At 49.7% G+C, this 23,434-nt stretch overlaps 1 protein-coding gene across 3 annotated transcripts; it reads right to left on the bottom strand.

Annotated features, from left to right (window-relative positions):
• Positions 1-1,303: 1,303 nt before the first annotated feature.
• On the bottom strand, positions 1,304-12,211 carry TFE3 (transcription factor binding to IGHM enhancer 3). 3 transcript variants are annotated; one of them, XM_063083302.1, is made up of 10 exons: positions 11,872-12,211; positions 9,439-9,552; positions 8,164-8,476; positions 7,250-7,495; positions 7,065-7,169; positions 5,327-5,444; positions 4,946-5,002; positions 4,692-4,767; positions 3,599-3,746; positions 1,304-3,124 (listed from the first exon to the last, which is right to left on the bottom strand). In XM_063083302.1, the coding sequence occupies exons 1-10, from the start codon at positions 11,985-11,987 to the stop codon at positions 2,681-2,683; spliced, it is 1,737 nt and encodes a 578-aa protein (XP_062939372.1). In that variant the 5' UTR covers positions 11,988-12,211; the 3' UTR covers positions 1,304-2,680. The 3 variants fall into 3 exon arrangements, with proteins under 3 accessions (XP_062939372.1, XP_062939374.1, XP_062939373.1); XM_063083304.1 differs by lacking the exon at positions 11,872-12,211 and having other exon boundaries at positions 8,164-8,402; positions 9,439-9,526; XM_063083303.1 differs by lacking the exon at positions 11,872-12,211 and having other exon boundaries at positions 8,164-8,457; positions 9,439-9,512.
• Between the last annotated feature and the right edge of the window lie 11,223 nt (positions 12,212-23,434).

The following is a 23,434-nucleotide window of genomic DNA, read 5'->3' as shown; positions in this document are numbered from 1 at the left end:
CAGCCCCAGGAAAATTTTTTTACCCCAGGCTTCAAAAAAATATTTGTGTCTGTTCACCTTCATTTATATTCTCCTAGGAGCTGGCTGGTTAGCTCACTTGGTTAGAGCACGTGCTGATAACAACAAGCACCAAGGTCAGGGGTTTGGATTCTTGTACCCGCCAGCTGCCAAAAATAAACAAACAAATCTTCCCAAAATTTCAATGTCTGTTCCAAAATTGAGTTGCTTGCCTGTTCCTCTACATTTATGGTTTTTGTCTTGCCCTTTCCACCATCTTGAATACCTCTGTTGTCTACCAGGAGATACCCTCACGTATAGTCATGCGCTGCATAACGTTTCAGTCAATGACGGATCGCATATATGATGGTGGTCCCATAAGATTAGTTGTAACATCAAAGCACGATTACTTTATTTCTTTATACATTTAGTGTAGCCTGAGTGTACAGTGTATTAAGTTTACAGCGGTGTACAATAGTGTCCTAGGGCTTTACACTCACTCACTGACTCATCCAGAGCAGCTTCCAGTCCTGCAAGCTCCATTCATGGTAAGTGCCCTATACAGGTGTACCATTTTTTATCTTTAATACCATATTTACTATACCTTTTCTATGTTTAGACATTTTTGGATACACAAATGCTTACCACTGTGTTACCACTGCCTACAGTATACAGTTACAGTCACATGCTGTACAGGTTTGTAGCCTAGGAGCAACAGGCTATACCATATAGCCTAGGTGTGCAGTAGGCAGTATCATCTAGGTTGGGGTAAGTACACTCTGGGATGTTCCCACAACGTTGAAATCACCTAAGGACACATTTCTCAGAACGGATCCCTGTCGGATCCCTGTCGTTAAGCAACACAAGACTATACTGCCTTATCAGTTTCGAAAGTGAACTTGCAAGAAAATCCCCTCTGCCCTCGGCGACATTTTTCAATCCAGAGCCCTCACTCATCTAACTTGACCGCTTAGCACTTCCCCCATTTATAGGCTGCATATCTTCAGAACAGTTAGGTTCTATCGCTCAGCTTTTTCAAACACGAGTTGGGAAGAAGCAGAACTTTCTGACTAACATTCCTTAGACAAATAAATTAGGTGAAACACTTGCAGCAGTTAGAACAGTGCCTGGCAGGTCGTTATGAGGACTGATTGCTTTTGTTTGCAGGTTGTTTTCCTCCAGCCCCTCTTCCTATCTAAATTCTTTTATCCATCCCTCTGAAATTTGTTTCTTCTAAGAACTTTTGTCCCTCCTGGCCTGCATGAGTCATGTTCACTGCACAGTCAAAAACAAGGACAGGAGACTCTTTGCCAAAGTTAAAAGCGCTTCAAACACGCCTAGCACTTTATTATCTTAATCACAAACCTACAGACTCCTCAGTATACCTTCCTTGGGGTCTGGCCCCAGCAATCCAAAGCTGACAGCCTTCAGTGTAGGTGGTAGGAGGGATGGGAATGGGCAGGGAGTATCTCTTGATAACTCCGAAATGGGGGGATTCCTCTAAAATGGGACTGGGTGGGGGCCAGAGGTTGGGGGTGACCTAACTTCTGATTAGGGGTCAATAAAAAAAATCAGATAAACAAATAAGGGGGGTACAATACGCTTCTGAAACCTTCCTCCAAGCCTCTGCCTGGGTGGAGGAGGCTTCCACTTTCTCCTGGGCTAGGGAACTCCTGGGAATAACCCCTTCCTTCATCCTGTTCCTCTGCACATTGAAAAAGAGTGCTGGGATACTGGTTCTTGAAACTTGGACTCAGTCCCCGCTAATCTCCATCACCTTTGCAAACTGCCCCTCAAGGAAGAAGGCAGGACTCTACCCAAGGGTGGGGGGCCAGATCTAGGTCTGGAAAGTCAATCCACAAGACTTCAAGATCTGCCCTTTTCCCCAAGAGCAAGGTGGGCTCAGAGCCCTCCTAGGTTAGGTCAGGTTGGTCCCAGGTTAAGGTGGGGGAGCTTAGGTACCACTCCTCCCTGAAGTGTGAAATGCTTGGATGGGATGTTGCTAAGGGACAAGGGTGGGGCTGTGATCACTACATGGGGTAGCCTGATCTTACTGAGTCCTCCACACCTGAAATACCTGCACTGGGCTGTTCCTGTAGGGAAGAGGCAGGGCCTGGCTCCTCCACTGGAGCCAGGTCTCATCCTTACTTCTGTTCCTTGCCTGGGCAGGGCAGGGTTCATGGGAAAGGGGCAGGGCTTAAGCCCCCAGTGGTCGGACCTCTATCATTTTCACTCCTCTTCCATGCCAGGATGTACAAGACTGGCAGTTCTAAGAGAAGGGATGGAGCAACATCCTGACACCTCCTTTTCCTAGGAGACTTGGCTAGGACAGTCCCTAGGGGACAAGGGCAGGACCTCATCTTGTCTCCTTCCCTTATCTGGGCAAGGGAGGGTCCCACAGGGTAGGGATGAGGCCATGATCTCCAGGGGATAGGCCCTGATCTCACCACCTTCTCCCTCTGAAATACCTATACTGAGCTGTTCCTTTGAGGAAGGGGTGGGGCCTCATCTGGCTCCTCCTCCTTGCCTGATTGCAGGGGTGGGGCTTGATCACATCTCCTCTTCCCCCAGAATACCTGGGCAGGGCAGTCTCATGGGAGGGTCGGGGGGAAAAGATGGGGCCTCATCCTGACTTGTCCTCCTTTCCTAGGTGGGGAAGTCCCAGGGGAGGAGTGAGGCCTGATCAGGACTCCTCCTCCATGCTGAAGCTGCTGCGGCGGCTGCTGGCCTTGGAGACAGCCGGGGATACTGATGAGAGCAGGGGGTCAGAGGCAGCCCGCAGTGGGGACAGGGCACCCCCCGACAGTCCTCCCACCACCCCCTCCTCCTCCTCCATCAGAATGTCCTCCAGCCCCAGGTGGAAGGGGTCTCCCAGGTCCCCCAGGTGATCACTGGGAAAGTGCAGGTCCAGAAGGGCATCCGAGGGTGGTGCTGGGGGCTGCTGATGGGGAGCATTCTGGGTAGATCCCCCCCCTACATGAAACGTCACTGTGCCTGGCCTGCTCTCCTCCTCAATGTCCAGCTGCTCTGGCTTGAGACTGTCAGAGGCCGAGGTTGTGGCCAGGGAGAGTAGCCCTGGGGTGGGAGGTACCGGCAGACCATGGATCTGAGCTTGCAGTTCTAGCTCCTGCAAAAAGTAGGGGATGGGTGCAGGATAAGATGGGGTTCACAGTCCCTCAGAGACAGATGAGTGTAATGATTAAAAGGGCAGGCTGCCTGGGTTTGAGTTCAGCCTCTGCCACTCACTAGTTGTAAAACTTTAGGCAAGTCGCTTAACATCTGAGCATCAGTCTCAATCTGTAAAATGGGTATAATAATGGTCCCAATCTCATTGGGTTGTTGTGAGGATCAAATGAGTTAATGGATATAAAGTTCTTGTCTCAGTGCATGGCACAAGAGAAATGCTATGTACATTTGCTAATATTCATTATTATTCTTGTTAATGTTATGATTATTACTGTCATCATCATCATCATCATGAGAGTCAGGAAGCCTGGGGATTCCCCAAGTATGCCAGAAAGGGGAACCCTGGCCTGTTTTTCCTCTGCCTCTGCCTGCAGGAAGCTCCCCTCACCCCTGCCACCATCTCCTCCTTCCAGACCTGAATTCGGAGCTGCAGACTGCGGTTGGCCTGCTCCAGGGATCGCTGCCGGCTCTCCAGGTCTTTGGAGCGCTGTTGCTCCTTCTGCAACTTGCGGATGTAATCCACAGAGGCCTTCAGAATGGTGCCCTTGTTCCAGCGCATCTCCCTATGGGGCCCGGTGGGGCAGGGGAGAAGGAAGTGCTGCATATGGAGTCTCAAGAGCTGAGTGAGGGGGGATTGCACCAGGTAGATGGAGCACCCCACCACATGAAGAACTTGAAGTGAGGGTACCTCAAGGGTATGGAGTGTTCAGATGAAAACCCTCTGTCTGGAACCTTCCAAAGGTGCCCCTTCACACCCAAGTCTTTGACCCCCTCTCTGACCTGACCCCTTATGGCTCCTCTCTTAGCTACGTCCCTCTGATTCATCTCCTTTCAGCCACATTTGCCTTTCAGTGCTCCTAGAACATGGGAAACCATTCCCATCTTGGGGCCTCCATCCCAGCTGTGCCTTCCCCCTGGAACATTCTTCCCCCAGACACCCATGTAGCTCCTTGCCTTGCCTACTTTGGCTCTTTATTCAAATGTTCCCTGGTACAGTGGAGGCCTGCCCCATCCCTACCCTCCTCACCCCAAACTGTGACCCTCCCACTATTCTCCTATCTTCCATTCTTGATTCCTCTCCATAACATTCACTGTCATGGATTTCACAAGATTTACTTCTTTATCTTGTTTAGCGTCTGTCTGCCCCCACTAAAACATCAGTTTCACTAGGTCAGGGGTATCCTCAGGGCCTAGCGCAGTACCTCACACAAAGCAGAGGCTCAATAAATAAATCTTGAATAAATAAAGGAAGTGCAAAATGAACAGAAAATGAGATGCATATGTCCTAGGAGGACTAGATGGGGCACAAGGAGGACTAGATGGGGCACACCTAAAATTTTAGGCAGGGACATGGTGAGGGTCAGTAACCCTGTTCAGGCTGAGAAAAGACCAGAGGAGAACTGCCTGGGCACGACTGCCTGACAGGCGCACCATGGAACAACTTTAGCCACACCTCCCCACCTCTCGCCCCAACTCCCGCTGGCCTGGGGTCCCCAGCCCAGACTCACGGGTCACTGGACTTGGGGATGAGGGTGCCCAGCTCTTTGATCCTATCGTTAATGTTGAATCGCCTGCGACGCTCAACTTTGGAGGCAGGGAGAGAGAGAAAGAGTGGGAAAGAGTCATCAATCAGTGAAGAAGGGAATAGGGAAAAACTGGGGGTATTGCGGGCTGTTGCAGGGAAGCCCCCCACAGAGGGCCGGACTCAGAGTGAGGCGGGGCTGGGCGGTGTGTGGGCAAGCACACACACTCCCTGACTTACTGAGGTTGTGATTGTCTTTCTTCTGCCGTTCCTTCAAAAGGGCCTTTGCCTCAGTCTCTGGAAGAGAGTGGGGGTGATCAGGGTCTCTGGGCATGGGAAAGAAGGGAGCACCTGCACCTATAGGGTTTCGTACTGACTTATTTTTAAAACTGTCTTTTTACAAGGCCATGGTGACAGGACAGTTGTTAAACTCAATAAGTGAGAGTAAGTGGGGAGAAAGCAGGACCATGGGGACGTATAGAAAAAGAGGGCAACCAGCTCCCGTTTCTGTAAGCTCCAACCCCTTCCCCTACTAGAATCAGGCCCACCCCAGACCTGGTAGGCATGGGGTTCATCCCAGGTTACAGAGTGGGGGCATGGGGCCCAGACCTCAGCACTTACCGGAGATCTCCCGTTTGATGTTGGGCAGCTCAGCTGGGCAGGAGTTGCTGACAGTGATGGCTGGCGTGGCCACGCCCTGACTGCTGTACACATCAAGCAGATTCCCTGACACAGGCAGCTTGGCGCAGGGAAGGCAGAGAAACAATGGATGGGAACAGACCCCAGACTCGGCCCCTCCTCAGAACCAGGCTCCTGGCCCACCATACATCCCAAAGACTGGGCCCTCTAACACAAGGACTGGCTAACTTGGCACAAGCACCCTTTCTTCCTCTTCAAGGTGATTTCACATGGCAACAGGGAGGACAGAGCGAAGTGGACCTACCCTGCTTTGCTGGGAGACTGGAGCCTGGCCTGCTTATCATTCCCTACCAGCCCCTCAAATCCCTCAGTGACCTCTGAAGCCCTTCTCCCAAACCCCAGGCCTGGCTCTGAGAAGAGATCCTGGAAAACCACCGTTCTCAGGTCTTTGTCGGCTCTTATGCGACATTCCAGTCCGTTAGCTCCTCCCAGCACAACATTCCAATCCAGCATTCTTGGAACACTCCAACCCAATCTTCTCAGACCTTGGTAAATTGTCGTGGCAACATTCCATCCAAAATCTGGCCTTCTGGAGAGTTCCAACCTAATCTCCAGTGTTTCACTGTGATCAGGTCGTACCACCTTACGTACCATGGTCTCCTACTGTCATGTACCAAGATCCTGGCTCTAGTATCTTCCTGCACAATCTGATCGCCCAGAATTTCCTGTCCAACTATATTCAACTAGCACTGCTTTTATGTCAGCCCAGTTTTTTTCTCTCCTTCACACTATCCTGGATAGACTCTAGCGCAACACACTAACCTAAAAGTACAACCAAGTCCCACCTCTTGATGAGTTTTTGTCTCTTGAAACCTCCTCCAGTATGCTAGATCCTTTTAATATAAGTTTCCAATCTCTAGCTATATCTAAATCAATTAAAAGCTCTCTTTTTTTCTTTCTTTTTTGGCAGCTAGTCGTTAAGGGGATCCAAACCCTTGAGCTTGGTGTTATCAGCACCATGCTCTAACTGGGTGAACTAACTGGCCACCCCCCAAATCAATAAAAAGTTCTGATAAACTGGTACCATTTTTATGCATGCTTCTATCCTCTTGATACGTTGGAAGAAAGCAAAGCTATAGCCACTTGGTATGTTCCAAAACAAGTTATAAGATTCTTGGAATGTTCTAGAACCAGAAGGTTACAGTGGTACATCACTTACTCTAGAGACTTTTATCCACTCTCTACCAGGACCCTGCCTCTTGGCACAGTTCATTGCAAGAATCTTAATACATTCCAGTCACTACGAGGTCCAACCACTTGTTACAATCCATACCGAGTTTGGAGACTTTTGGTATGTTCCAATCACTACAGGGTCTGGGTATGTCTCAATGTCCTGAATCCCTTGGTACATTCAAATTGCTACACAAGTCCCACCTCTTGGTACTTCCCACAGCAAAGCCCAAGCACCTTGGTATGCCCTCATACCTCCATGAACTCCCTGCCCCATATCTATTTGAGTCTATAAGACCCACCTCCTGATGCAGTCCAACACAAGGCCCAAGAGCACTGGCATGTCCCATTGTCGTCATAAGGCCTCCCTCTCTACCTGAGCACAATCTACAGCAGGGGTTTGATATATCCACAACCAGCATGCATGGGTGTGGTCTCAATGACAGAGATGCCGTAATTTTCAGACCAACCTCCCATCTCAGGGCCTCACCGTGCTGGGGAGCTGCAGCCCTGCGGTGCCTCCGGGCAGATAGCTGAGCATCTCATCATTGTAACTGGACTCCAGGCTGATGATCTCATCAATGACATCATCAATCTGGGGGAAAAAGTAAATATTATACGGGGTTAGAAGAATCTGGGGAGGGGAGTGTGGGACGGTTGGCTGCAGCCTCTTACCTCCTTTTCTGAGCTGGAGCCAATGGTGAGCAGTGCCATGGGACTGTTGGGAGCACTGCCTGTGGGGCCGGTAGCGTGGGCAGTCTCAGGGGCAGGCAATGGCTGGGCACTCGTGGGCCCTGGTGGTGGGGTGAGGGCCTGGGAAGCCAGCTTGGGCCCAAGTGTGGTAGACAGGTACTGTTTCACCTGCTGCCGGCGTGCCTGCTGCAGGTGGTAGCGCGTTGGGTTCTCTAGGTGAGTCTGCACCTGTGGGATAAGGGGGACAAGGAGGGAAGGGGACAAGGTAGAACAGAGCTCAGGAGGGTGACTCTGAGTCCCAGCCTGACCGTCCTAACTTATATATCTGTTCCTAGGCTCAGGTGGGCAAACCAGGCCCAGAATTTGAGAACCCCACAAAAATGTTGGTGAGTCTCCCCCAGGACCAAAACGCCCTTTCGCAGAAACCCTTCACAGCCCCCAAGATCCACCCATGGCTGACAGGATCCCTCGCAGTTTCCGGAAAACCCTGTCACAATCCCCAAGACTCCCTGCTAGTTTCTGACACCACCTAACAGACCTAGGAACCACATATGATGGCTTCCCAAGACACCCTAATGGCCAAAGAACTCCTAATGTATCTTACACACATGAAGCTCTTCCTACAAAGCCAGGGCCCATTGAGGGCCCTCATGACTCTCCATGGTCCACCAAAACATCCTCATAGCCCCCAAGAACCCCTCACAACTCCAGAACACCTCAGAAACTCTCAGCACATGGGACACAAGCACATACCCTTTAAATGGTACAAGGGACCGTCCTTAGGGTCCCTAGGGCCTCTCCCAAAAGCCATCAGGAACCCCAGGCCACCCCTAGCTCCTAGGCCCACTCCTCAGTCACTAGGAGCCCCCTCCCAGGGCCTCTGGGCCTAACATTACCTTAAGCACCTCCCTAGGCACCTGAGCAGGGGGTGGACGGCTTAATGTGTGGCCCCCAGCAGAAACGCCAACCACAGAGATGGCAGGAGAGGCAGGTGCAGGACTGGGGAAGGGAGCAGCTGCAGCCTGTTCCTGACGCTCACGCCTCTCCTGCTCTTGCGCCTGGGCCCGCATCAGCTGCTGTCGCAGCAAGACACGCGACGAAGAAGATGATGACATGGCAGGGGTCCTGGAGCCCCCTGCAGAAGACGATGCAGAGAGTGTAGCTGGAGTGGCTGGGGTGGCTGGTGTGGCCTGCAGTGATATTGGGAGGCTGTGGAATGGGAAATACGGGGCCATAGGTAAGCTAAAAGTCTCATCCTAAGCCTAAGGGGTCACAGTATGATGGAGCAGACACAGGAACCAGGCCTGTTTTCTGCCTTCAGAGGCCACAATGTGGAAGGGAAACATAGGAACCAGGCCCGGTTCCAGCACTCAGAGGTCACAGTCTGGTGGGGGAATTTTCACCCTCAGTCCTTACAGTGAAGCCTAGATTTGAGCCTGTTCATATATTAAGTGGATGTGCCATTGCTAGGCTCTGTGAGAGGGGCTTATCCTATTTAAAGAAGAGAAGAGGCAGACTGAGAGGCTGTGGCAGTATAACGTGGATGAAGAGGGCTCCTAAGTCCAATTAGGGGCTGGAGATGCTCTCTGAGCTCCTGGGGGCGGGCATCAGGCTACATGGGCAGCCCCAGTTCCCCCTTCTTCCCCTGCCTAGGCCTCTGGTCCCAGGAGCCAGTCAGTTTTGAAAATCTGAGAGATTTCACAATCCTCTCTTCCTGCCCCTCTTCCAGGTCCCCTCCCCTCTCTTAAAGCCCAGGCCAATGACTCAGCACATTTAGACTTCCAAGCTGGGGGAAAGAAGAGACCAGCAGGGTTCCTCATGGGCTGAGGGTGGGTGAGTTTGTAGAGTGTGGGAGGGGGCTGAGCAGGGGCTCTGGGTATGGCTTTACCCACTTGGGGGTGGGAGCTTAAACAGGTCTCCAGGCAGCTGGAATATCTGTGTATGAATGGGTATGCAGGTGGGGTGGGGAGGTAGGGGAGGTCTTCTCAGAGATACTGGAATCCTAGCTTGGCCACCTGCTTTCCTGTGTGACATGCTCTTTCTGGCCCTTAATTTTACCACCTGGAAAATGCAGGCTGGTGAGAGGATGGATTGGGCTGGCACTGAGGGCCTTTGCCCATCAAGGGGAGGCGCTGAAGAATTGAGAGGAAAGTCAGATAGGCGAGCCATACCTTGAACGTAGGGGTAGGGGTTGGCTTTTGAGCTCGTAGAAACTGTCAGGATCAAGGATGTTTTCTAATTCAATGTCAGCAACAATCCCGGATTCCGGAAGCAAAGAGTTCAGGCTAAGGGTAGGAGGAGGTAGGGGTGGTGGTTAGTGACTGTAGGGAGATCTCATTCCCCTCCCCTCTGGGGGGAGGGGAGTGAGAGAGAAGAGAGAGAGGGAGGGGGAGGAGAGGGAGAGAGAGACCCCCTCCTATTTCACCACCCTGCTGGATACCACCACCTTGAATTCCCAAGTCCTCTCCCCACCCCCCATTCCCCTCCCCACTTTTGCATGCTTTGTGTTACCCACAGTTTCTTAAGCATCAGAATAATAAGAGTGCCCGGATCCCAACCCTCTTACCCTAACAATCACATGTAACAACAACCTGGGTTTGAGGAAAATAGAAGAATTTAGGAATGACAATTCACTTTACATAAGGATTCCTGACTTTGCATTCAGAGTTCTCCCAGCCCCCCACCCCCTACTGTTTTCCTGACAGCTGAATGTGAGCCCACATATGTACACACACAGAGCAATGGGGGCATCCCGCAGCCTAATAGTCCATTGTAACACAAACTGAATGCATCACAAAGAGAACTGGGCTGGATGATTCACTTTACATAAGGATCTACCACCTCACAAATGAGTTTTTCCCAGCCCCAGCCAAAGTTCATGGGATGCCAACACACACTGAAATATGAAAATGGAAATATCAAAGGCTCCCCTTGCTCCAACAGTTTAGATTTACAAGAGGGAGAATATGGGTGGATGATCCACTTTACACGGGTATCCTTTTCTTAGCCAGAGGAGAGGGGAAACAGAAGAACCAGGCCTGGTCATGGCCCTCAGTCTGATGGGGGAGACAATGGAACCAGACCCGATCCTCTCCTGTTTTTTGGATAGAACAAAACACACACACACACACCCTCAACACCAGCACTCACTGGCACACAAAACAAGAAGCCATGTACACCTCTCCCTTTCAACTACGCCCACTACTATGGTGATCTAGGTTGCTATAAAGGAATTAGAATCGATATACAAAAAGGCGCCTACTCAGCCCTCCGTGCTGGATGCGAGGACCCCAGTGTGCAGGGGACACTAACACACACGTGGGTTAACATGCATCCTTGAATTTAGTCAAAGATTTAGAATCCTGAGAGACCGTGGGTGACTTCACTTGAGAAGAATTCTCTCCCCTCCCCAAGGATGTATCTTCCTTCCTCTCCTCACCCTCAGATGGGGCCCTAAAACCACCCAGGAAGTCGGGAAGAGGAAGCTTGGGGAGAGCTGAGCTCAGCACAATCCCAGGCAGAAAGGAGGCAAACCCCACCCCCCACCCCCATTACACAGAAATTGGAAGAGATGGGCACTGGGGTGGGCAGGGGAGTGGACAGAGAGGGCTGGGGCTCCAAATCCCGTTGATGGAAGTGAGGATGAGAAAGAGGCCAGAGAGGACCCACCCAGACAGGGATGGTGCAATCAGTACTCACTCCAGCTCTAGGGACAGATTGAAGACTACCCCAGGAATTGAGAGATAGGAGGGCAAGATAAAAAGGGGCATGTGGGTAGGGAGTGGGCAGGGCTGGCTGAGAGGCGAGGGCGGATGGCAGGAGGAACAAGACCCTCCTCTGGGTTCCCAAATAAGGTCTGAGGCCTTCTTCTCTGAGCTAAGAGGTAACATCATCTTTATTCCCTGTCTGGCTGTTTCCCATTCAAGCCCCAATAAGGTGTGGGAAGAGGGGTTTTCCACTATCCCTGATATCTGCCCCAGCCGGGTGGGTGGCAGCTGAAAGGATTATTCTGGTCAAATCTTGCTGAATGTTGCTTCTCTTGCTCATTCACACACACTCACAAGGCTGGACCCACACACACAACATATCTGAGATACCCCCAAAGCCCTCCAGATTCATGTTATCCCCAAACAAAGCAACCAGCCACTGGGAGTCACTAAGTTCCCAAGATAGCACTTCTGTCCCCCAGGACTCCTTCTTCCAAACTGAAGGAAAAAGATTACAGGATTCCCTTAAAATCAGTGCCTCACCTGGCAGTGTACCCTCAAATTCATTCCCCTCATGCCCAACTGAAGGACCCCGAATTCAGTCTTTAATCAGAGTCTCAGTCTCCCAAGTTCACCTACCGCAGACCAGTTTCTGGATAATACAAAATGAGCTCCTCTACCCAAATCAGACCCCCCCTTAATGCACTCCCACGACTCCTTTAAGCCTCAGTCTAAGCAGGCCACCGCCAGATTCCTTAGGTGCCCCCCCAAGACAGGCGCCCCGACGTCCTCCAAGCCTAGGCCGAGGGCTTCCAATCCCTGTCCGGGGCCCCTGTTGCCCCCAGATCAGGCCCCTGGGAACCCAGTCGGCACTCCCGGTCCCAGGGGGCCCCGCACCTGAGCAGCTGGGCCGAGTCGGCCGGCCTGCGCTCCTCCAACAGCACGAACACGGCTCGAGGGCCCTCCGCGCTGGCCTCTACGCCGTCCCGAGCTGGCTCGGCTGCATGAGACATGACGCCCGGCCCCGGGCGAGCCCTGCCAGGCCGGTCGGACCTCGGCCCGGTCCCCCTAACAAAATAAGAGTCCCCCACCCCCGCTCGCCACTGCCTCCTCCTCCGCTAAGCCATGGAGCTAGCTCTGCGCGGGCGGGCGGCGTCGGAGAGATGGGATGGGCCGTGAGTCATCTCCCGCCCTGAACGGACCGACACCCCCCAACCTAACCCCGGACGACCGCCCTCCTCCCTATCGTCCTCTTCCCCCTCCTCCCTGGGCTGGGGAAACTCCACAGGAAATGACCACACCAGGGATGGACGGCTCGTCGGCCCCACCCCCTGAATGAGGTGACCAATCGTTGCAAGGTAATTCGAGGGCCCGCCCTAAGCCGCGCCTCCGACTCGGAGGGAAATCTAGACTCGGGCCACCCTCATTCCGAGAAGGGCACCTAGGCCACGCCCTCAGTGGCAGAGGCAAATAGGTGAGGGGTAATTTGGTTGAGTCCCGCCCCCATGTTTGCGTCACTTTCTATCCACGCTCCCTCCTCTCAAATTATCCCTCCGCAAAATAAGCCGCTCCTTGTGTCCTCTGCGCCTGCGCACCAATGGCCAGTTGGCGGGCTGAGGGTCTCAAAACCGAGCTTTTAGCTGCGGAACCGCGCCCTCTCTCGGCCAGTATCCGTAATATCTGCGCCCCGGCCGCGCTCCAAACTTGATCTAGCCTTGCCCACTCAGCCAAAGCCATAACTATGAGGCAGAGGCAGCTACATTACCTGGAGGTGCGAGCCAGAAACTCCGCCCCGATCCGTAGCCCAGCCACGAGCTGGTTTTCCTGGGATTGCTCCGCCTGTTCTATGCCATCTAGAGCGGTTGTAGTACTCCGGTCGGTCGTTGTGCTACTCAAGAGACTCTTAACAAATCCCTGACAAAGGGATGAATGAGTGGACGACCTCCTTTTGGAATCATGAAGATCCAGGTTTGAATATGGCAGAGGACCTCCGATCTCCGAGCCTCAGCTTTCCTGGCCTGTCAAATGGGGCTCATAATACCTATCTGGCAGGGTTGTTATGAGGATTAGAGATGATTTATGACAAGTGTTAGCAGGTTGTTTGGCATACAATAAGTTCTCCAAAAAGTAATTGATTCACTTATTTGCTCACTGATTCAACATTTACTGAGCGCCTCTGTGTGCCAGATACATGCAAACCAGCTTGCACACAGCAGAGGGTTTCACCCATATCTTCAGATGCATATAGCTCACAAAACACCAGGACTCACAACCTTCCCTTCCTCCTTGCCAGCATCTCAAGAACCCCCCTTCAGTTAGAACTTCGGGAACATCAGTGGACTCGCATTTGCCTCACACCTTTCTGTACTGGCACCCTTATTTCGCAGGTCAACCATCTTGTAGAAAGGGAGACCTTCTACACAATAAAGATGACAGTACTTCCCCAAATTAATCTTTAAAAAATCAATATATTACCAATTAAATTTCCAAAATGGAATTTGTAGACCTGATGTTAAAATGCCTATGGTACCTTTTTAAAAATTTTATTTATTTATTTTTATTGAATCATAATTGATTATACATATTGGGGGGTTCAATGTTGACACATGTTGATCAAATCAATATTACTAGTATGTATATTGTTACGAATTGTACTTATTATTTATGCCCCTTGTCCAATCTCTCCCTATCCCCCTCTTCCTCTCCCCACTCACCCCTGATAACCCTAGATTTCTTCTCTCCCTCTGAAAGAGTAATGGTTACTCTGTTGATTTGTTGCCTAGATGATCTATCCAATGCTGATAGGTGTGTTCAGGTCCCCCAATATTATCATAGAGCAGCTGCTTCTTCTGTCACTCTGGAATGGGTTTTGTGGAGAGAGACATCCTCTTTGGTCTCTGCTGGTGACTCTCCTTGTGTCAATGCACTCCAGTGGCTGGTGGACCATCTGTGTGGTGGTTGTGACATCTAGACACTTTCACAGCAGCTGTGGTTACTATGGTGTCTGTCATGGACCACCCACATGGAGGTGATGTTTTTGGCATGCTCCTTGGCGCTGGTGGTGTGCCTGGTTGTGGGGGGGGGGGGGGTCTGGTCCCCAGCTCTATGCATCAGGACTCTGGGCAGGCCCTGAGGTGCTGGTATTGTGCCTGCTTGTGGGTGGGGGTCTGGTCCCTGCTCCATACTTCATGTCCCCAGGCGGGCTTGGAGGTGCTGGTGGTGTGCCTGAGCCTGAACTAATTTTTTGTCCTTTGCTTACTTCTAAAATGGGGAACATCCTGTGGGAAGCAGTACTTGAGCTGGGTGGTTGAGCTAAATTGCTGCTTTGCTGCTGTTTCCCTAGGGAAGGATTTTTGTGCAGCTCAGGGTTTAATGGTTGACTTTAGAGGTACTTCTGGCTCTCCAGAGACCCAGTGCAACTGGGTTGTGTAGAATCTCTGATCTGGGCCTGAGTTTTTTCATCAAACTGCATCCCATACAATTCTGCATTCCCGACCGGTCTCCTCTGCATGGTCCTGCGCTGATTGCGGACTGGATCAGCTGTCCTTGCTGTGCCCCAGTGTTCTCCCAGTGGGCATGTCTCCCCCACTACCTGTGCTCCAAACACTTCCCGTGGGACGGGCCCTACGCTGGTCCCTTGCGATGACTCAACAGCCTCTGAATGGCTCCCTTTTTTCAGCTGTTCTGGCTCCTCGCTCCTGTGTGGGTCCACGGGAACCCTATTAGTGGTCTTGCTGTCCTGGGGGCCGCCAAGGCCCTCTCTTCCCTGCCGCCTCCAGGTAACTCCATCTGAAGGGCACAGCAGCGGCTTCTGCCGGCTCCTGCTCCATGTGCTCAGCAGTTCCAGCCTTAAAGCCGTAACAGCATGAAACGCTCTAAGCAGTTTTTTCTTTCTCTCATCGTAGTTTCTCCCGCCTTCATGAACTCCATAGGTCTTTCCTCCTCTTCCCCTGAGCTCCAGCGGCCCCAGCTGGAGCTGTTACATTTTTATACTTTTTTTTTTTTTTTTAAAGATGACCGGTAAGGGGATCTTAACCCTTGACTTGGTGTTGTCAGCACCATGCTCTCCCAAGTGAGCTAACCGGCCATCCCTATGTGGGGATCCAAACCCGTGGCTTTGGTGTTATCAGCACCACACTCTCCCAAGTGAGCCAGGGCCGGCCCACATTTTTATAGTTGTAAATTGGTTGATTTGTGCAAGAGAGTGACGCTGGGAACTGTCTATTCTGCCATCTTGACTGGAACTCCTATGGAACCTTAAATATATAAGAATGGATAGTTTTACAAAAGAAAAAGAAAGAGTAGGGCATTGTCTTACCAGATTAAATATATATTACAAAGCTCTAGTAATTAAAAAAAACGTTGTGGTATGGGAGTAGGAATAGAAAACTAGATCAGTGGTACAGAAACAGAATCCAAAAGTTGACCTGGGTATTTATGGGAATTGGTAAATGAGAAAAATATTTCAAGACACTTGGAGAGAGATGAACTATTCACTAAAATGGTTTGGGAGAAATGACTATCTTTTGGGGAGAGGGATTAGTTTTTTTAATTTACACAATTCAGAAAAATTAGTTCCAGATTGGTTAAAGATCTAAGCATAAAAAGCAAAACTGTAAAACTATAAAAATATTAGAACAACATGTTTTTAGAGAATATGTTCAAGGCTTTGGGCAGAAAAGAAGCAAGATACAAAAAGCAAAAGATATAAAGAAATGTAACAATAACCAACGTTTATTGGTCATTCTTGGCACTTTTTCTGCATTAATTCATTTTGCTCCTTACAACAGACCTCTGAAAAGAGTTCTATTTATTACACCAACCTATAGATCAGGAAACCAAGGTACAGCAAGGTTAAGTCATATGTGCTAGGTCACCCCAGCGCATAAAACCTGGAATTTGAACCCAGTCAGTCTTCACCATTGTGCTCTGCAGTCTCCATAGGTCTCTCCATTCTACATGAAAATATAAAACTACAGTCTGATGAAAGATGCTACGAACAACGTTAAAAGACTTGTGAAAAACTGGGAACAAATATTTAAAGCATTAGACCCACAGATTAATTATCCCATCATATATCCCAGTCCTACAAACACCAGCTTTGTACACAAGTCTCAAATGTGTTCATGACACGTGCTTTTTAAAAAATTTTTATTTTATTTATTGAATCAAAATTAATTATATATATTTTGGGGGTTGAACATTGAGATATGTTGATCAAATCAATATTTCTAGCATATATATTGTTACAAATCGTAATTATTCTTTATGCCCCTTGTCCAATCTTCCCCCTTCCCCCACTTCTTCCCCCCTCCATCTTCTAATTACCCTAGAATTCTTCTCTCCTTCTGAAAAAATCATGGTTACTCTGTTAATTTGTTGCCTAGATGATCTGTCCAATGCTGAGAGGTGTGATCAGGTCCCCCAATATTATCATAGAGCAGATGCTTCTTCTGTCACTCTGAAGTGGGCTTTGTGGAGAGAGACATCCTCTTCTTTTCTTTATCTCTGCTGGTGACTCTCCTTGTGTCAATGCACTCCAGTGGTTGGCAGACCATCTGCGATTGTGGCGTCTAGCTGCTTTTGTGGCAGCCATGGTTATTGTGGTGGCTGTGCTGGACCACCCACATGGAGGTGATGTTTTTGGCATGCTCCTTGGCGCTGGTGGTGTGCCTGGTTGTGGGGTGTGTCTGGTCCCCTTCTCCATGGCACAGGTCCCTGGTCGGGCCCTGAGGCGCTGGTGTGGTTTGCCTGGATGTGGGAGTGGGGTCCGGTCCCCGGCTCCAATCCTCTGGTTCCCAGGCAGGCCCCAAGGTGCTGGTGGTGTGCCTGGGCCAGAACTAATTTTTTGTGCTTTGCTTACTTCTAAAACAGGGGAACTTCCTGTGGGAACCAGTACTTGAGCTGTGTGGTTTAGGTAAATTGCTGCTTTGCTGCTGTTTCCCTAGGGAAGGATTTTTGTGCAGCTCAGGGTTTAATGGTTGACCTTAGAGGTACTTCTGGCTCTCCAGAGACCCGGTGGATCTGTGTTGTGTAGAATCTCTGATCTGGGCCTGAGTTTATTCATCAAACTGCACCCCATACAATTCTGCATTCCCGACCGGTCTCCTCTGCGTGGTCCTGCGCTGATTGCGGACTGGATCAGCTGTCCTTGCTGTGCCCCAGTGTTCTCCCAGTGGGTCCATCTCCCCCACCGCCCTGCTCCAAACACTTCCCATGGGACAGGCCCTGTGCCGGTCCCTTGCAATGACTCAACAGCCTCTGAATGGCTCCCTTTTTTCAATTGTTCTGGCTCCTCGCTCCTGTGTGGGTCCACAGGAACCCTATTAGTGGTCTTGCTGTCCTGGGGGCCGCCAAGGCCCTCTTCTCCCCTGCCACCTCCAAGTAACTGCATCTGAAGGGCACAGCTGCGTCTTCTTGACCGGAACTTCCCATTACACTTGCTTTCTCATCACATACCCTGCACAATATGCCCTCCCCCATCTTTCTCAATTTCTCTCTCTTAATCTCAACTTCTCAACCTTCTCAATAGCCTCCCTCTGCCACCGTGTAGATAGAGTTTCACTGGACGAAGAGGAGATGAGGAGGGAGGAGGGAGGGCACTTGGATGGTGAAGTTGGGGGTATTTAGGGATAGATATGAGTGGTGGTGCTCTGTTGGGTAAAAAAATGACTTTCTGTTGAGTCAAAAAAAATGTGGTAGTGATTGAGCGTAGCTTGGGGTGAGGTTGGGGTCTATGACAGGACAGTTTTCATGCAATTGAAGGATCACGTGAAGGTCTTTGGCAGGAATGGGGCTGCTAGAGAACAGTTTTAAGAATGCAGGTACAAGCTATTGTAGGGTGGACTGGGAATACAGTTGGGGACTGGAAGATGGTTTGGGGTGCAGTTGGAGGGACTATAGGAAGATAGTGCATGTTTAGGGACAGAGCTGAGTCTTCTGTAATGTAGTTTAAGGAGTAGAGCTGTTAACTGTCATAGGATGGTGTGGTAGGCTGAATAATGGACCCCTGAAAGATCTCTATGTGAACCCTGAAACCTATGAATGTTACCTTATATGGTCAAGAAAAAGGACTTTGCAGATGTGATTAAGTTAAGGATTTTGAGATGGGGAGATTATTCTGGATTATCTGGGTAGACCCTAATTGTAACCACAAGAGTCCTTATATGGCCAGCCACCAAAAAAACAAAAAAAAAGTGTCCTTATAATAGGTAGACAGAAGCAGATTTGACTGATGGAAAAGGAGGAGGCAATATGACTATGGAGGCATGGATTGTAGTGATGTGGCCACAAGCCAAGGAATGTCAGCAGCTACCAGAAGCTGGAAGAGGTAACAGATTGTCCCCTAGAGCCTCCACAGGGAGAACGGCTATACTGACACCTTGATTTTGGCCCAGTGAAACTGATTTTGGACTTCTGGCACCCAGAACTGTTAAAGAAAGAATACAGTTTTGTTGTTTTAAGCCACCAAGCTTGTAGTAATTAGTTACAGCAGCCACAGGAGGCTTGAGGGCAGAGTTGGGGGTCACTGGAGGGATTTAGGGGTGTGCTTGGAGGTTATTGAAGGTGGCTTGAGGGTATAATTTGGGGCCATTGGAAAGCATTTGGGTGCAGTTGGAACCATCAAAGGGAAGACTGAGGTAGAGTTGAGGGGTCACTGAAGGGTGATTTGGAGGTATAGTTGCGAGACTGTGGGAAGGTAAATGGGGGATAGTTACAAGTAGCACTGGGCACTATTAGATGGCAGTTTAGGGTGTAGTTGGGAATTCTTGGAGGGTGGTTTGGATGTTATAGTTGGGAAAAATTGGAAAATGTTTCATGGGTGTAGTTGCATGTAATTTAAGACAGAGTTGGGCATGGTGGTCACTGAAGAGTGGTTTGGTGTTATAGTTTGGGGCTGTAGTTGTGGGAGCAAGGGAAGGTAGTTAGGGGGTTTTTTGTTTTTTTTTTTTAAAGATGAGCAGAAAGGGGATCTTAATCCCTGACTTGGTGTTGTCAGCACCACACTCTCCCAAATGAGCTAACCGGCCATCCCTATATAGGGATTCAAACCCACGGCCTTGGTGTTATCAGCACCACACTCTCCCAAGTGAACCATGGGCCATCCCTTGTTAGGGGGTGTTTAGAGGCAAGTTTGGGGACTGTTGGAAGGGGAATTTTAGTGGTGAGGTTTTTAATTGTTAGAGAGTAGTTTGGGGTTATGGTTGGGTATCAATTTGGGGGATGATGGAAGGTGGCTTGGAGGTTGAAATTCAACTTTGGAGTTGATAAAGGGCAATTTGAGGATGTATTGGGGGTTGGTGGAAGGTGGTTTGGAGGTGAAGGTGAGGCTTTGGGAGGGTAGTTTAGTGATAAAGCTTGAGCATCTATAGAGTGGTTTGGGGTTTCAGCTAAGGGCTGGTGGGTATGATCTGGGGTGCAGTTTGGAGGCCTGTTTGGAAGCCTGGATGTCAGTTTGGAGGACTGTTTTGAGGGCTGTTGTAGTTGGGGAGCTATTGGTGGGTGATTTGGGGAGAAGTTAAAGATCATTGGATAGACTACTATTCAGCAATAAAAGGAACAAACTACTGATACATGCTACAATATAGATGACTCTTAAAAACATTAAGCTAAGTGAAAGAAGCCAGACACAAAAAGCCCACATATTGCATTTATATGAAATATCCAGGAAAAGCAAATCTGTAGAGACAGAAAGTAGATTAGTGGTTGCCTAGGGCTGGGAATGGGAATGGGGAAGAAGAGCTAGGGCTAGGGTCTGGAGCTAACAGACCCCTCCAGCCTATTCGCAAACCCTTCACACACAGGTCTATGAGCTAGGTAACCGGCAGAAAGGTCCTTGGAGCCTTGGTTGAAGAGGAGTCTTTATTCAGCATACACAACACTATGAGCCAAGCAGCCCACAGAGAAACTCAGAAACTCCACTTCTACTGGCAAAGTCCAAAGAAAAACTGAAACTGAGCATCTGCTAGCAGAGTAAACATGCTCTATTTTTAGACGCGAGCTCTCTGCCGCCAGCAGCCTTCACAAACTGCAAAACACACAAAAGCAATTAACTAGAAAGATACATGGGTGCACATGCACACTAACTCCACCCACACACAACTTGTTTACAAGAAATGTCGAGGGAGCCTGACTAAATTATTCTATTTTCCCCACAGGGGATTAACCGTATTCAGGCATGAGGGATCTTATTTGAGTGATAAAAATGCTTTAAAACTGGGTTATGGTGATTGTTGCACATTTCGGTAAATTTACTAAAATTGTTGAGTTGCACACTTAAAAATGGATGACATTTATGGTATGTAAATTAAATCTCAATTAAGTTATTTTAAGAAAAGATCACCCCATACTGGCCAGCTGTCCCCCAAAAGAAAAGATCATTGGGGAGCGTTTTGTAATTTGGGTCACTGAAGTATGATTTGGGGTGCAGGTAAGAGTCATTGGAGGGTATGGGGGACACACTTTGGGCCACTTGAGTATGACTTGGGGGCTCAAATGGGTAACTGCAGCAAGATATTTGGTAGTTATTTGGACATATAGTTGAGGAGTGTTGGAGAGTGGTTTGGGGGTGCAGTTTGTGTCTGTGGAGTGTGTTCTGGTAGTGCAGAGGTTATTGGAGGGTGGTTCAAAGTGCAGTTGGGAGACCACACAAAGTGTAGTTGGGAGTATATGGGATAGTGATAGGGACTGTTGGGTAGTTTTGTGGGGACAGGAGGGGAGGTCCATGGATGGTGGTTTGGTTGGGGGTGGGTGTCCATGGAGCATGGTTTGGAGGTAGCACAAGTGACTGTTAGAATTGATTTGAGGTACAGGTTAGGTCCATGTCAAGGGTAGTTGGGAACGTTTAGGGTGGTGTTGGGGACTCTTGGAGAGCCACTTGGGGATCAGTAGTTTGGAGGGTACATGGAGTTATTTCCGGTCATTGGAAGGTGTTTGGGGTGCATATTGGAGGTGGAAGGAGGGTGGTTTGGAACTGCTGTTTGGAGGTTAATGGTTTCAGTGTTGTTTGAAGGTAGTTTGGGAGAACAACTTGGGGGTAGTAGAAAGTAGTTTATTGGTAGAGCTTGGGTGTTCACCGAGGTTGGTTTGGAGGTACTGCTTGGGATCAATGGACAGTAGTTTGGGGATACAATTTGGGGCATGATGGAAGGTGACTTGGAGGTTGAAATTCAGAGGTAAATGGAGAATGATATGGGGGTTGATGGAATGTGCTTTGGGGTGCACTGGGAGGGGGGTCTGTGGTTAACCTTTTTGAGTGCAATTTTAAATCCATGGAGTGTGTAATTTATGGGTAGCTTGGTGTGGGGAAAATGGAATAATTTAGTAAGGCTCCCTCGCTCAGATCTGGCTGGGGGGTCAAGCAGCACATTTCTTGTAAACAAGTTGTGTGTGGGTGGAGTTAGTGTACATGGGCACCCATGTATCTTTCTAGCTTTTGTGTGTTCTGCAGTTTGTGAAGCAGGCTGGCAGCAGAGAGCTCGCTTCTAACAATAGGGCATGTTTACTCTGCTGGCAGCTGCTCAGTTTGTTTTTCTTTGGACTTTGCCAGTAGCAGTTGAGTTTCTGAGTTTTCTCCTTTGGACTGCTTAGCTCTTAGCACTGTGTGCTGAATAAAGACTATTCCTTCTTCAACCAAGGCTCCAAGGACCTTTTTGCCGGTTACCTAGCTCATAGACCTGTGTGTGAAGAGTTTGTGAACAGGCTCGAGGGGTCTGTGAGCTCCAGACCCTAGTCCTAGCTCTACAATTGGTGTAGGCAGCAGGATTACGCCACAGTTGGCATAGTCAGCAGGATTCTGAGCAGGTACAGGAGCCAAGAAGCCCTTGGAGGAGGAAATGTGGCTACTTTTGACCATGCTGTGCCCTGTGGCCAGTTTCCTGTTGACCAGAATCTGGTTGCTGCTCGCTGTAATGCAAGGCAGCATAGGCCAGGCAATGAAGCAGAAAGCCCCTTTGGTGGGGGAGGAAATGTGGCTGTCCTTGAGCATGTGGTGCCCAGTGGCCACTTTTCTGCTGACTGGAGCCTGGCTTTTGCTCACTCTGCTGCAAACTGACCAAGATTTGAAGTGGAAAGCAAAGTTGTTGGCAGATGACGTGCAGCTTCTGGAAGATTCAAAGAGGAAAGCAGAGTTGTTGGAAGTGCGGATAGATGTCCTGGAGGATGACATGTGGCGACTGGTCTTTCCTGCCTCTCACACTAGGGAAGACGACCAACCCAGTGGTGAGTTGGGGCAGACCGTGGGTCCCCATGCACGACCTGTTGTGCACCAGAAAGTGAAACGTGAGCAGCCTATGGGACTGGGCGGACAACCAGTGGGCTATCCACAAGTGACCCAATTTACCACCTATGTCCCATATACCCAGGTTGAGTTAGTTGATTTGGGGAGACAATTTCAGCAGAAACAGGGGGAGCCCCTTGGCTGCTTGGCTGTTGTGGTTATGGGACCTAGGGGTGGATAGTGTGGTGTGCTCTGGTGAGGAGATGGAAAATTGGCCTCCATCACCATGCACCCGTCCCTGAGGCACCGGCTGCAAAATTGCCGCAGGTAATCACTACTTAATGGAATAGGTGAGTGTTGCTTCTCGAACCGTGTGGGCCAATGCTGGAGAACTGCCCAAGATTGTTAGTAAATGGCAAACATATACTGTTAGTTCAAATAACTCGAGAGCTGGGGATGCAGCAGTCCATGTTTAATGTGAACACTTGTGGCCCAGATGATGAAAATTTTACAGGCAGCATGAGAGACATAGTGCTGCAGAATGCCCTGTCAATGTCCTTTGGGTCACTGATGGCCATACTGGCCCCGTACATTGATCGTCCTATATATAAGGTAGTGATCATAATAGCCAGCTTGGGTGAAGTAGAGGATAGCAGACAAGCAAAAGGGGTCCAAAAGGTGGCTAAGACCAAACCCCCAAGAAATACTCGGGATTTTATCCCAAGTGGACCAAACAAGACTAGCTGTAAGCAGATGTGGCTTGACTTCCTTGCAGCAGGGGTTGATAAGAAGAAAATTGACTGGCAGCCAAATGCAGTTCTGTTTGCTTTGTGGCAGCAATTGCGCTCTGAACAGCGTTTTATTAAACGTCCAGAAACAGGTAGCAAGGTATGTTCAGTGGATTTAAAAGACTTTTTGATTGCTCCTGAGGAGGCGGATGAAATGTTCCATTTCGATTAAGGAGCAGGCCAAGGTTCTCTTCTTTTGGGGGCAGATGAGGACCAGAGGCCTCATTTTGAATTGGCAATGATGAAGCTAATGTGCTGGCTAAGGTAAGGTAACTGGCTAGAGAGAGCTCCAGCAGCTGATGTAGCTGGGTGGCTACACTGGAGAATGCAGCATGCTGGCTGTAAGACCGGGTGGTCGATGGCTTGCCAGGGGCCGTGTAAGCCTGAGAAAGAATGCCCCTGATGGGTAGATGTGCTCCTGATGAGCAGATGGGTGCCCCTGATGGGCAGATAA

The sequence above is a fragment of the Cynocephalus volans genome, chromosome X, assembly GCF_027409185.1.
Source record: "Cynocephalus volans isolate mCynVol1 chromosome X, mCynVol1.pri, whole genome shotgun sequence".
Lineage (NCBI taxonomy): Eukaryota > Metazoa > Chordata > Mammalia > Dermoptera > Cynocephalidae > Cynocephalus > Cynocephalus volans.
The sequence above is the reverse complement of the archived record's forward strand: the minus strand, read 5'-3'. Positions and strand labels throughout refer to the sequence as shown.

Excerpts from the sequence above, each read along its gene's own strand:
- TFE3 (XM_063083302.1), bottom strand. The coding sequence starts at position 11,987 with ATGTCTCATGCAGCCGAGCCAGCTCGGGACGGCGTAGAGGCCAGCGCG. Across the intron at positions 7,170-7,249 it reads GCTCCAGCTCAGAAAAGGAG|ATTGATGATGTCATTGATGA; the intron begins GTAAGAGGCTGC and ends TTTTTCCCCCAG. Across the intron at positions 4,768-4,945 it reads GAAAGACAATCACAACCTCA|TTGAGCGTCGCAGGCGATTC; the intron begins GTAAGTCAGGGA and ends CTGCCTCCAAAG.